The following is a 15,147-nucleotide window of genomic DNA, read 5'->3' on the forward strand; positions in this document are numbered from 1 at the left end:
AGTTTCTTCTCTTGTTTTAGATTAAGCCCCCTAATTTGGTGAGAAATCTGGTTAAGTGAAGTTCCTTGAAAGCAGCACACAACTTTTCTCTAAAGCTGTGAAATTGGTAATTAGAATTTTTTATATTTTATACTTATAAATACTATATAATATTTTATATGTTTTATATTTATGTCTTATACGTTTAACGTACAATATAAACTATTTTAACATTTTAGATTTAATATTTTGTATATATGTTAATATATATATTCTGCCCTGCAAAACCAGACTCCACACAGCATAATCAAATAAACCTTTTATTTACAGGCAAAGGATATAGTACAAGAAGAAAAAGAGAATACAGATGACATTGGGGGTCCAAGAGACATTCCATATTTAAGCTTCATAATGTCCTTATTTGCACACATATACCACACTGCCTTCATTTTCTCCAGCTGATAGATTTGTGTAAGAAATCTTGACTTTGAGAGTTCAATGTCATTCCCAACAGGGTCTTTATGTCTGTCTGGTCATGTTATCAGCCAGTCTTACTTAATGTATTAGGCCAGTTGGAAACCATCATTAAAGAAACTGACCCTGGTGATCACCAGAGTAGTTTCAGACTATAAACAACACATCATAAATCCCACTGCCCTTATCTTGGCCAAGAGACAAAACTGGACATTCTGATGACCCCAGAGATTATGACAGTGTTTTCTGGTCTAATTAAACCATAGTCTTCATATACCTTTACCACACCTCCTTCCTCCAATTAGGAAGCTAAGTGGGTAAGAAAGAAAAAATAAAGGCAGAGCATAACGATGTCACCCATCTTTGGCCTCTTAGCCGGAGCTGATCCTTACATGGGCAGTAGACTATAAGTGTGTTAATTATTTTTCCTACTGCAGAGCTTCTTCACATTGGAATGGTGAATAGGTACACATTTCTCAAAGCTCAAAGTGCAAGTCTAGGGATATTCTCTAGTTTCAATCTTGGTGAAATTTTTTTCTATGAATTCATTACTTTTTAGTTTATTTCAGGGAGGGGGTGGTGTTTTTTAATGAATTAATACAAGTGTCAGCATCTTTCATGGACATCCAGACAATTTCTTAAAGATGGGAGAGGTAAAAAATCTTCAGGAGAAACTGTGCCTGAACTGTGAGTATCCAGAAGCCATTGACCATGTTAATGGTGGAGCCAATATGAAGTACTTGCTAAATCATGTGGTGCGTGAAAGGAAGAGCAATGTTATAATTGCATCCTCCTAAAGACTACATAACCATCATCATCTCTCCCTGGTCCCTTCCACCTGCCAAACCCCCATAAAAACCCATAATTGATGATACATATTAGTTTATAATTAACGGTGTACCTAACTGTTCTCTACTAGTCTGAACCTCTGTACAGAGAAATGTCAGTTTTGTATTCCTGGTTCCTGGAAAAGTACATATAGAATAGTATAAATACAATAAATGTTTGAATTATCGTGTAACTTGAGTCTAAATTTTAAGTTAGTATCCTGTATTAAGAACTGGGTTGATCAAATGGTTCTTTGCACATATCAAGGCTTTCGACTATTCCCAACCAGGTCTTCCCAAATTTGGGCATATTCCTGCCTCTGCCTACCCTGTTCTAATTTGGCACTCTAAAGATAGTTCATAAAAAGCAAGCCAAAGATAGAAAAGAGAGCTAAGGCTACAGGAGGAATTTACTCTTTAACATTTGGGGGAAGGAAAATGAGGCTTGTCTACAGCAGGGACTGGCTGTCTTCCAGAAATGGTTTCCCAAGGTGTTCCCTACCTCTCTTTTTCTTGGATATCCTTTTGCATTATAGATAGCCTTGGGAAGGGTGTCACCTTTATCCTATCAGTTACACCTAATCAATTGTAGTCATCTGAGAGCCAGAATTATTATTGATAGAGGGGCCTGGGAAAGGAGAAAAGGACCAGGAGAGAGGAAGGTATACTTATTGCAGAGGAGAAAAGCCAAAGAACGTTTGCCCATGGGCAGTCTTAGCTATTTAAAATCACCCACTTCTTCATCCGGCTCCCTTGGCACATGTATCAGCCCATGGATTGGGAGGTGTAGGACCATTCTTTTTCTTTCTGGAAGGAAAGCACTGACATTTAATCTCTGTGCGGTCTGCTCAGGGGCTGCCCAGTTTGTCCAAGCTTTAGGATATTAGAGAGATTACGCATTTGTGGTCTCAAGTTAGGAAACTGTGTTGAAGAACAAATATGTCCCTTATTAGAGGGACTCTTTAGATGTTTAGGGTGCTCACAATCCTTGCCAACCTGATGTCCTTGGAAGCTCCAGTCTGGCTGTAAGGAGATGATGAGGGGTTCTGTGTGTTGGAGGTGATGACCTCATTGAGTCTCAGCCACAGCAGGGCATTATGCAGGAAAGAATTCAATGGAGTTATTTAATACCTTTCCCTATTCCCACAAAAATCTGGAACTGGGTTCTGAACTGAGAAGTCTGGGTTCCCTGAGAATTGGACATCAGTTCAACCACAGGAAGCCTCTAAATTTAGCACTCTACTCCCAGAGGGCCAAGAAAAATTCACAAATGTCACAAACTTAGGAACTTAGGTATCTAGTCTTCTCTGTCATTTTGTAATGAGAAACTGAGGCCCATAGGTAAAACATCTCACCTCCAGTCACACAGGTAAGTACATGGCAGGGCAAGGACAGGCACCCAGGTTTCCCAAGTCCAGTGGCCTTTTCATGATACCCATTTCTGTGTATCATTTCATTGATTTCTGTGACAGCTGGCCCTTTGCCCCTCATCACCAAATCTTAACTCTTTGGACTTTAATAATGTGCAAAATTAAGAGGAAGTCTGGCATCGGGAGCTTTACACAACTCAGAGAGAACTGAGGAAAGTAGTTAGCATGTTAACTGTGCCTCACCTTGACCTGAAGTGAAGAGCACTCACCAAGCCACAACCTGCTATCTGCACACCCCACACCATGAGGTAAAGGACAGCCAAGGAAGAGAAAGGAAAGAAAAGCAATCCGGCAGGGAGATCAGGGAGCGAAACGAACAGAGAAACGAACAGAGGTTTTTTCCAAGGGCCTTCTATTTTTCTACAATCTCCACACATTCAGTACTGAGACACATTAAGAAGGGCCCACTGAGGCCATCATTCACCCTACTCTCGGGCTGCTTCCATCCTCCAGGCTTCTAGAAGTTGAGAAAGCATGAGCTTCATTGTTAACTATATTACAGAAAATGGGACCAGCTGGGTTGCACCCACTCCCCTGTGTCTGGACCTCCTGCCTATGTAGCAGAAAAGGATCTTTCTGCTGAATTAATATTCACCTCAGAGCCCTGGGAGATGTCTGATGAAAAGTAGTTTTTGAAGAGTCTTGTGACAACCAGCAATTTCGGCAAAGCTATGTCCTCAAGAGTCTTCCAGATTTCCCCAACTCTACAGAATGCTTTTCTTTTTAAATACCATAATCCCATAATCTTTCTCAAAAATTATAAAACTGTATTTTATTTTTCTCATTTATTTGGGAGTTTGGTAAGAAACGTTTGGGAAGAAATGCTTTTATGGAGAAACTACTCAGATTTGAAACTACCTAGTTTATACTACCAGAAGACAGAGATTCAGGTTAGCTAGTTTGCTAATCCTCACAGTTTCAGAGATATGCCTTGTATTTTTCCAGATTATAGGCTTTGAGGACATTCACCAATAGCATCCTCCTCTGAATGTATTTTGGTCCTTTTGCTAAGCTATGGCTTATTTTATAGTCCTCCAAATGATGATCTATGACTTCTCTGCCTGCTCATTAGAGGAAGAAAAGCTCAGATGCATTGCTAACTATTATTTCAATGCCAGTGGAACTAGAGAAATGCTTGAAAAAGTAATCTCAGGTTGTAAAAAAGTACTATCTTTTTTTGGTTGCAGGAGCTAGAACCCTATTATTCTGAGAGTAAATTTTCTATTATTCCTATCTAATTCATTTTCTTGGGAGATGAAACTCCCTCTTTTTTTTGGTGGGGAGACAGGGTCTCAGTCACCCAGGATGATGGAGTGCTGTGGCGCGATCATGGCACACTGAAGCCTCAACCTCCTAGACTCAAGCGATTCTCTCACTTCAGCCTCCTGAATAGCTGGGACCACAGACACACACCACCTTACCCAGCTAATTTTTTGTATTTTTTTGTAGAGACAGGGTTTTGCCGTGTTGCCCAGGCTGGTATCGAAGTCCTGGGCTCAAGCGACCTGCTCACCTTGGCCTCCCAAAGTGCTGGGATTACAGGTGTGAGCCCCTCACTGCTCCTGGCTCCCTCATTATTATATTTCCTGAAGTTGAGATTATTTGGGTCCTTTACTTAGAAATTGTCATCACACAATTTCAGAAAGAAAGGTAAAGAAATCCATTTTTATTGGCAACTTTGGGCTATGCTTCATCCTGGCAAAAATTTAAAAGCAGTACACTTCGACGTGGCTCACTTTCCTGCACACCTCAGGCAGCTTGTACAGACTATCCAAGAAAAAATGAGGAGGAAAGTGCTCCATCAAGGAAGAGGGATGAGATGGGAGCATAATTCACACACTAAGAACTGAGTTCTAAAGTCACTTGAGCTTTCTGGAGCTCAGTTGCCTGTAAAACAAGGAAGAATGAATGGTCTTTATGGAAAATGAATGGCAGAATAAGTGATTTGTCAAGTTCATTGAACTATAAATTCCATTTTTACTGTCATTTATTTATAACAAAGTTCAGATATAAAGAAAAATGAACATACAATAGGCACAGATAAACCTATAGCAAATATTCACATGTGGTTTGAATGCATTTATTAATCTCTGTACTTATTAGAATTAATAATAATACTAAAATGATATGGAGAATTAATGATTAATTACAGTGGAAAATAGCCTTCCCATTATTGTTAGAGGATGGTGCCATCATGATGCTAAATGCCTATCTGAGGGGAAGCTCATAAATATTACTTGACAATATTACTTGATAAATATTTGTTGAAAAAAGAAATGTAGTAAAGAAGCAAGGATGGCTGGGCATGGTGGAGCATGGCTGTGGTCCCAGCTAACTTGGGATGCTGAGGTGGGAGGATTGTTTGAGGGAAGCCGAGTTTGCAGTGAGCCAAGATTGCACTACTGCACTGCAGCCTGGGTGACAGAGTGAGACCCTCTCCAAAAAAAAAAAAAAAGAAGAAGCAACGAAAGGAGGGAGGAAGGGAGAAAGTTTACTTTGATATGCCATATGATTGAAACAAATGCTCTTTTTTCAAAGACAAGGATTATACTCCTTTGCATTCCAGCTACTTTGGTCCATTGTAACTTGGTAACCTTTGCCTTGAAAACAAAAAGAATCCCTGGATATAATCTCCTTCCTTGTAATTTTTTTTATAAGATGCCAGTATGGTAATAGGTCCTTAGCAAGTAAGTACAGGCACATCTTATTATACTTCTCAGATACTGCATTTTTTACAAATTGAAGGTTTGTGGCAACCCTGCATCAAGGAAGTCTGTTGACATCATTTTTGCAATAGCATGTACTCACTTTATGTCTCTGTGTCACATTTTGGTAATTCTTGCAATATTTCACACTGTTTCATTATTATCTCTGTTATTAAAATCTGTAGTCAACGATCTTTGATGTTGCTATTATAATTACTGGGGGCACCATGAACCACACTTATATAACACAGTAAACTTAATAAATGTGTGTATGTTCTGATTGCTCCAACAACCAACCTTTCTCCAATCTTTCTCCTTCTCCTCAGGCCTCCTTAGTCCCTGAGACACAATATTGAAAGTAGATCAATTAATAACCCTAAAATAGCCTCCAAGTATTTCAAGTGAGAGGAAGTTGCAATCGTTCACTTTAAATCAAAAGCTAGAAATGAATAAGCTTAGTGAGGAAGGTGTGTCAAAAGCTGAGACAGGCTGAAAGCTAAGCCTCTTATGCCAAACAACCAAGTTGTAAATGCAAAGGAAAAGTTCTTGAAGGAAATTAAAAGTGCTACTTTGTGAATACATGAATGATAAGAAAGTAAAACAGCCTTATTGCTGATATGGAGAAACTTTGAGTCATCTGAATAGAAGATCAAGCCAGCCACAAAATTCCCTTAAGCCAAAGCCTAATTCAGAGCAAGGCCCTAACTCTCTTCACTTCTATGAAAGCTAAAGGGAGGTGAGGAAGCTTCAGAAAAAAAGTTTGAAGGTAGCAGAGTCTGGTTCGTGAGTTTTAAGAAAAGAAGCCTTGTCCATCCATAAAAGTGCAAAGTAAAGCAGCAAATGTTGATGTAGAAGCTGCAGTAAGTTATCCAGAAGATCTAGTTAAGATAATTAATGAAAGTGGCTACACTAAACAATAGATTTTCAAAAGAGATGAAACAGCCTTATATTGGAAGAAGATGCTATCTCAGACTTACGTATCTAGAGAGGAGTAGTCAATGCCTCACTTCAAAGCTTCAGCCAGCAGGCTTACTCCTTGTTAGAAGTTAACGCAGCTGGTGACTTTAAGTTGAAATCAATGCTCATTTACCGTTTCCCCAAATCCTATGACTTTTCAGAATTATGCTAAATCTAATCTGCCTGTGCTCTATAAATGGAGCAACAAAGCCTGAATGACAGCACGTCTATGGACAGCATGGTTTACTGGATATTTTAAGCCCACTTTTTGAGTCTTACTGCTCAGGAAAAAAAAGAATCTTTTAAAAATATTGCTGTTCGGGCCGGGCGCAGTGGCTCAGGCCTGTAATCCCAGCACTTTGGGAGGCCAAGGCCAAAGTCAGTAGTTCGAGACCACCCTGACTAACATGGTGAAACCCCATCTCTACTAAAAATACAAAAATAAGCTGGTTGTAGTGGCGGGCACCTGTAAATCCAGCTACTCGGGGGTCTGAGGCAGGAGAATCACTTGAACCCCGGAGGCAGAGGTTGCAGTGAGCCAAGATCGCACCACTGCACTCCAGCCTGGGTGACAGAGCAAGACTCCGTCTCGGAAAAAAATATATATATATATTATATTATATATATATATTTTATATATGTATATAAAATATATATAAATGATCAGTTCCAGACCACCATAATATATATAATATATATATATAGCTGTTCACTGACAATATACCCAGTCACCCAAGAACTTGGATAGAGATATACAAGGAGATTAATGTTTTCGTGCCTGCTAACACAATACCTATTGTGCAGCACAGGAATCAAGGAGTCATTTGCACTTTTCGTGAGGCTATAACTGTCACAGATTGTGATCCCGCTAATGGATCTGGGCAAAGCAAATTAAAAACCTTCTGGAAAGGATTCACCATTCTAGATGCCGTTAAGAACATCGCGATTCATGGGAGAAGGTCAAAATAGGAAGATCAACGAGTTTGGAAGCTGATTCCATCCCTCATGGATGATTTTAAGAGGCTCAAGACTTCATTGGAGGAAGCTCTGCTATAGATATAGTGGAAATAGCAAGAGAACTGGAATTAGAAGTGGAGCCGGAAGATGTGACTGAATTGCCGCAATCTCATTTTGTAATGAGATTTTTTAAGTTAAACTTTTGTAAGTTTAATAGATGAAGACTTGCTTCTTATGAATGAACGAAGAAAGTGATTTCTTGAGATGGAATCTACTCTTGCGTAAGTTGCTATGTACATTATTGAAATGACAACAAAGGATTTATAATATTACATAAATTTCATTAATAAAGCAGCAACAGGGTTTGAGAGGATTGGCTCCAATTTCAAAAGAAGTTGTACTACTGGTAAAATGCTATCATACAGCATCACATGCTGCAGAGAAATCTTTCATGAAGAAAAAGTCAATCGAAGTGGCAAACTTCATTGCTGTCTTATTTTAAGAAATTGCCACCATCACCCCCAACCTTCAGTAACCACCACCCTGATCATTCAGCAGCCATCAACATCAAGGCAAAAAGATTATGATCATTAGCAATTTTTAGCAATAAAGTATTTTTAAAATAAAACATGTACATTTTTTAGACATAAAGCTATTATACACTTACTAGACTACAAAAGAGTGTAAACATAACTTTTATATGCACTTCTTGAGAAACCAAAAATTTTGTGTGACTCACTTTATTGCGATATCCACTTTATTATGGTGGTCTGGAACTGATCCTGTAATATCTCCATGGTATGCCTGTGCTGTACAGGGGGTAAAGTGTGAGGGGTCAAGAATTTTCATGCCAGAAATTCCATAGCAGCCTACTAGAACTCTGGAAGTATCGCCTTTGGCTGCAGTGCCAGATTCTGGTGAGGATTTCCTGGACCCCGATTTATATCTGAAAAAACACTAAAAATAACAGAAGCAGGGCAGGAAGTGGCTGTGATAACAAAGCTGGGCTTGGTACTTTCTCTGGCTTTTGTGGCCAATATTACTGGACTCCCGTGGTATCAAGTTTCATAAAAGAAACTCATACAAAGCAGAGAGATCTTAATTATTTTCAGACTGGCATTTCAAAAAGTGTCAATTTAAGTAAGTATTATAAGTTATTTGTTCTTTGTTTTATCTTTTCAGATGTTTCCTGAAAACATTGTGGTGTGATCTTTAACAGAGTTTTCACTTACCAATTAATACAAAAATAAGAAAAAGCTTTAAATACATATTTTATAAAATTTTATATGCCAAATAAGGTCCTTTATATAAGAAAAGGAAAATAATATCAATTTTCAGTACCATTATTTAGCACTAGAGCCCCTCCACTTAGAAAAACAATCCTTTTAAATGTCTTTATGATTTAAGGTTTCAATAATAACTCATGAATAGGTGAAAGTTTGCTATTTATTTAATCTTAGAAAAACACTGAAAGAAAAAGGCAGGAAATGTAGTACGCAGTGTGGAAGAATGGAGCTGGCCACATGTAGTTTTAGCAGCTGCAGAGGAAACTGGCTGAGTCTAAGGTTACATATTTCTGTTCAGTAAGGGTATCCATGGTGATAACTCTCATGATGACGGTAGTCATCCTGGTAACCATCCTGGTATCCTTGGTGGTAACTATGGTAACCATAGCCTGCATACTCATCTTCTGGGCAGCGCATCCCCAGTGACTGCTGAATCGCCATTTCCTGTCTCCGAAGTTGCATCGAATCAATTAAATCGTACACAATCACCATGGACCACATTGGGGAAGGATACCAGGATTTGACATTTCCGTCTTTTCCAACTAGAAGCATGGAGAAGTACTCCGGGCTCACTTGAAAATAGTTACGAATGTCTTTCACCAAATGGGCTGGTACGTCTTCTCGCTCAACAACAGAGCTCCCTAGAATAACATTGGAATAGTTATTGTTAGTGGATTAAAGAGTCAGAGCCCATGAAAACATTAAAGTGTGAGGAAATTACTGTGAGAATAGGGAGGACCCATGAGCCTCTTCTCTTTAGTTCAAAATCTAATTAAAGAAGTTTGCTGGGGCTTTTTCTACTAGAAATTAAATGTCCCTGCTTTCTGCAACACGATTAGGGTCAAACTTTGGGGCACACGATGTGTCTTTTGTAGGAATGTTACAAAGTATAAAACCAATTCCTTAATTTAATCCTGGCAAGACTAATTTCTTTAAAATTTGTCACTAACAAGGATTATATAGTTTATATTTCTAAGTTTATTTCCAATTAGCTTAGTTACTTCTCTGTAACTACAGCTTACCTTTTGACACATCTTTATGATAAAAAGCTTATTTCATTGTTAAAAGTGAAAATATCAATTCTGTTAAGATCTAGAGGAATATTTAAACTATTGTGAATAGTGAAAAGAATAGAGGGGAAGGAGAAAAGGAGCTGACACTTTCAAGTCTGCTGTGTTCGGCATTCTGCCAAGTATTTTACACACATTATTTAAAGAGCTTGGTCTTGGAAGAAAGGACTGGATTTGCTTTCTGAAAACTTCAGTCAAGAGTCTTGTTTTGTTTTGTTTTTGAGATGGAGTCTTGCTCTGTCACCCAGGCTGGAGTGCAGTGGTGTGATCTCGGCTCACCGCAGTCTCCACCTCCGAGGTTCAAGCGATTGTCTTACCTCAGCCTCCCAAGTAGCTGGGACTACAGGCGCATGCCACCATGCCTGGCTAATTTTTGTGTTTTTAGTAGAGACGGATTTTACCATGTTGGCCAGGCTGGTTTCGAATTCCTGACCTCAAGTGTTCTGCCCACCTCGGCCTCCCAAAGTGCTAGGATTACAGATGTGAGCCACCGTGCCCGGCTTCTCTGAGCCTTTTAGTGTATGTATCTTTCAGCTTCTCTGAGCCTTTTAGTGTATGTCCTTATCTGTTGAAAGGGAATCAATGAGATATGACCTATGTGCCTCACAAAACTATTGTGAGAATTAAATGATATAAAATAGAAGAAAATGCTTTGTAAACCATAAGGACCTATACGGACCCCCAAAAAGCACTATTTTAGTTAAGAAAAATGGATATTTTTACTGTTACTTGGAATGGTTTATATTAGAAATAATATTAGTCCCTGTACTCCACACCCCTTCCCCTACATATCCCGTGCACACACAGGCACACATGCACAAATGCATGAAGTGGGAGGAGGATTCAATGAACTTTGTTCACCTTAGAGATACACGCACTGCTTGCATATAACTTAATGTAATTTAACTGAACTTAACACTAGTTCATACTATTTCAAGATAACAACACATTACCATTAATTGGGAACAGTTCTAACACTCCCCCAACTTCCTCTCCAACGCCTAAAAGCTTCAGAATGGTTATGTGGCGCAGACCTGAGAGAAAAAAGAAAACCATAGGATTAGAGGAAAGGATTAGAAGTTATCTTTTACTTCAAAGCCCTGATATCTGACAATTAAAAATCTCTTAAATTTAAAAACAATATAGAGCATAACCCGATTGAGAAGAATAATCCATTTTAAATTTTTACCATAAGGAAGCAAATACTTTCAAAACCTCAAAGAAGATGAACTGTGATTCTCATTCTACTAAATGACAAAAAAGAAAAGAAAAGAAAAGATGAAGCCATGCTAGGCGCGGCGGCTCATGCCTGTAATCCCAGCACTTTGGGAGGCCGAGGTGGGCAGATCACGAGGTCAGGAGATAGAGACCACCCTGGCTAACATGGTGAAACCCTGTCTCTACTAACAATAAAAAAAAATCAGCTGGGTGTGGTGGCACGTGCCTGTCGTCCCAGCTACTTGGGAGGGTGAGACAGGAGAATCACTTGAACCCGGGAGGCGGAGGTTGCAGTGAGCCGAGATTGCGCCACTGCACTCCAGCTTGGGTGACAGAGAGAGACTCGGTCTCAAAAAAAAGAAAAGATGAAGCAATTCATTGGAACATTAAAATATCTGAGCTGATCTAAGCTAGTTAGTGTTCTGAATTTATAACAGCTTTTAGGATAACAACTTTCAGAGAAAAGACTACAGACTCCATCAATTGTGATGGTTAAAGAAATTGAAATTGTTCTGCTTCCTCACACAAAACTGTAGTGGCTTAAAAGATATGTTTTTATCACTAATTTAGAGGATTAAAAGGGAAGACATTTAAGCAAGCACAGCTTGCCTTCATATCCTCTGCTAAAGTTTCAGGACAGGAGGGAAGGTCATGCCTTGGTAGCTTGTTGGAATTCTTTTGAAGATGAAGTGGATATGAAGAGATTCCAGAGAAAGAAAATAGGAGGACAAAGGGGCTGTCAAGCCATCATATCAAGCTTTCATAGTTTTAAATAAAGTCCCAACCTAGTCAGGATAATAACTTGGAACTAATAAGGTTGTTGGTGATGTTTATTGTCCAGGAGAGAAAAGTGAACACTGCCATGGGAGGGTACTTCTAAGGAGAAGCTAAAATCTAGGCAAAATGCTATTCAAAAAAATTTTTTTTTCACCTTTACTCTTTTCCCAGAGAAGTGAACTATTCTGTTCTACATATTGGTTAGTCATGTTTTCAAAAGGGAAGATCATCAATTTAATTATTCATTAATTAATAAATGTGAACATGACTTGTTCGCATTTTGGGTATAGTACAAAAGAGTTTGCTTTCACAATGTGACATAGGATCTGTGTGCAGAGATTTAAAGATAAAGTACCACCAAATAGCTGCTACAAAAGCATCTTTGGAAAATTTAAAAACTGTGGCTTTATTTATATTTTTCTTGTAAAGGTTCTTAACTGCTGTAAGAATTTCTATCTTAACTGGCCACATTGGTGGCTATAAATAATTTAAAGTGTGCTTAAGAATACTGGCACAATCAAATTTATATGTTAATATAAAGTCTTAAATTATTAACCTTGATAATAGGAGTACAAATACAAATTTCTGAATTTTCTATTGTTCTTACTATTATGAGTTTGGTTTTGGCCTTCCTTTGAGTTATTTCATATCTTAAAATTAAAATGTACTTATAATTTACACATACTAGGTCATAACAAGGACCTTGGCTCTGTTAATGCTTTACAAAATTTACCCTCCTCCCTTTTAAAAAACAAATCAAGCACAGTTTTGTAACTAGTAGATGATTCTTCCTCCTAATAGAGGCATCAAAATAATGGTGATTCATCTATGTTCTAATGGAGAATTTTTTACTTTGTTGCCCTTAGCTACTTCCCCCTGCCCCTGCCCCTGCCCCTGCCCAGTGAATCTCTCAAAATTCTTCTTCTGCAGAGGTATATCTCATATGAGATTTCACTCATGACTTCTACTTTTGAAATTGTAGTCATCTCCTTGATTTATCATTGAACTTAGTAGTAAGTTCTATATACTATTCATTTTACTGCCTATATATCCATATCCAAAATGACATTAGCTCTCTCAGGACACTAGAATAAAAATGTTCGGTAAATAAAGCATATATTCGTTTTCAAAATTCTGAGCGATTCACTACAAAAAAACAGTAAACTATGTTTTTCTTTGGCCTGCTTGTCTTTAAAATAAGGTTTTATTTAAGAGATCTTGCTACTTTCTTAGTGCTCAGTTATAGATAAAAATCCTTTTTTAAAAAAAATTCTTTCACTAAGTCTTCTGAGTTTTGAAGATAAAAATCATTTTTAAGAGAAGGGCAATATAGTCTGCTTCAATTAATATATTATTCCCAGAGCCATTCCTATTTTAAAAAAGACATTTAATCTATGGAGTATCCAGTGATGGTATGTAAGTAGATATTCGAGTATTACCTAAGTGAATGATAATACCTAAGTGAGACAATTTAAAAAAAAACTGAAGATAAATGATACAGATCATTAAAAGTAAATCAGAAGATATTTTCAAACACATGAATGAAGAAGAACTAGAGAGGAGAGAATATTGAGGGAAAAAAAATCCACAGTTGACTAAAGCTCCAGTCTAAAAGCAACTTTATACTCAATATAGTAGAGTATGTGTCTGGAAACCTGAACAGTCTGAACTAGGAATCATTTTGATGATCTAAGGTTCTATGTTCCATTTTAGAATTGACCAGGAGGAGAGTGGTATGGGAAAGCAGTAATGAGGTGGCTTCCCACTCACCAAAATTGCATGCCTGACCACTGAGGGCAGAGAGCTGCTGTGAATAGGCCCAGTCTTCATCGTTAGGAGCAGAGATCACCAGCAACCTCCTCCTCCACCGGAACCTGGAAAAAAAAGCAGGACACCATTACTGCTTACTGCTTCAAACAATAAAAACCAATGTAGGAAACCAGAGTGACTCAGTCTAGCAATTTTTTTCTGTGCCCAGAAAAAAAAAAAAGAAAAAAACACATGCTTAGAACTGTCCCATGCTTCTCAAAGACATTAAACTGCATTGCTACACTCCTGTAGTTTTGCTGTTGTAACTTCACAGTCTTTCTGCTTTGGCATTTGCATGACGTGTCAAGCATGAGTCTGTGGTCACAATGCCTAATGAGGTCACTTGGGGAGAGACAAACTCTCAGATGCAATGAAGACAGGCCAAAATTGTACATTAAACTGTAGCAATGGAAATGAGAAACTCAGAGGACAACTGAAGAGAACTCGTCTTAGTGGAGTTACTGCTAGAGTTTAGAGGGGGTTAAGAAATTAATATACGGAAAGGAGATAGAGTAGAAAAAGATAACTGTATTTTAAGTAGATTACAGTGACAGGAAAAAGGAAACTGGGAGAGTGGTTTGAAGGTTCAAAGAGGATTCCTGGAAAAACAAAACCCTGTGTACCTTCCTCAGTAGCCAGTGGTTCTTCCAGAGGCAAATGCAATTTCTAAAATGTACCCTATTATTAATAAGCACCAATGCTTACAAAGTACTTCTATAAAGTGGAATGATATTAAGCCTAGAACCATAAGATTTTAGAATATATAGTAAACTTAGTTTCTGTTTTTACAGTTCCAACACAGTAGAGTAGCAGAAAAAGCTTTTGTCTTTTTGGGTGTCGTTGAGCATGTCACTCAATTCACCAAAGTCTCAGTTTTTCCTTATTTCTTTTCTTTTCTTTCTTTCTTTTTTTTTTTTTTTTTTTTTTTTTTGAGACAGAGTCTCACTCTGTCACCAGGCTGGAGTACGGTGGCATGATCTCGGCTTACTGCAACCTCCACCTCCCAGGTTCAAGCGATTCTCCTGCCTCATCCTCCCGAGTAGCTGGGACTACAGGCGCGTGCCACCACACCTGGCTAATTTTTGGTATATTTAGTAGAGACGGGGTTTCACTGTGTTAGCCAGGATGGTCTCGATCTCCTGACCTGGTGATCTGCCCTCCTCGGCCTCCCAAAGTGCTGGGATTACAGGCGTGAGCCACTGCGCCCAGCCTTCCTTACTTCTAAAATCAAAAACAGCAGTATGTTGTTCACAGGAATGTTACAAAAATTAGACTCTCAAACCTATCAATGCAAGTTATCCACATGATAACATGGATATAGAGGATTATGTCTTAATCTGCAGGCTTCTGGGTGTAGAACTTTATCCATTAACAGACGTTGACATTATCCATCACGGCACCATCAAATAACCTATTCAGTCCTTAGGTTTGTGTATCATTTTATAGCTCACTTTCACCAACGCAATATGGTTCTTCATTAGAGCTCAGTGAGGCTGTGGATTATTTTCCCCATTATGCAGATAACAAAACAAGGCTTAGAGAAGTGAATAACTTGCCCAACTAGTAAATCTAAGAGGCATTACCAAAATACAGACACTTCTCTGACTCCAGGTCCAGCAGTTTCCCCGATCTACCACCCTCAGACACTGATATTTTGG

General features: G+C 38.5%; 1 protein-coding gene across 4 annotated transcripts in view; it reads right to left on the reverse strand.

The window, feature by feature from the left end:
- Positions 1-8,757: 8,757 nt before the first annotated feature.
- CCDC80 (coiled-coil domain containing 80) overlaps positions 8,758-15,147 on the reverse strand; it is a 37,803-nt gene continuing 31,413 nt past the window's right edge. For all 4 annotated transcript variants that reach the window (XM_014344334.4, XM_055110275.2, XM_034957082.3 and 1 more), the window contains 3 exons: positions 13,451-13,554; positions 10,639-10,719; positions 8,758-9,256 (listed from right to left, as the gene is read on the reverse strand). In XM_014344334.4, coding sequence (XP_014199820.3) covers positions 8,910-9,256; positions 10,639-10,719; positions 13,451-13,554 — 532 coding nt within the window. In that variant the 3' untranslated portion in view covers positions 8,758-8,909. The remainder of the gene's footprint in view (positions 9,257-10,638; positions 10,720-13,450; positions 13,555-15,147) is intronic.

This window comes from Pan paniscus, chromosome 2 (genome assembly GCF_029289425.2).
Source record: "Pan paniscus chromosome 2, NHGRI_mPanPan1-v2.0_pri, whole genome shotgun sequence".
Classification (NCBI taxonomy): domain Eukaryota; kingdom Metazoa; phylum Chordata; class Mammalia; order Primates; family Hominidae; genus Pan; species Pan paniscus.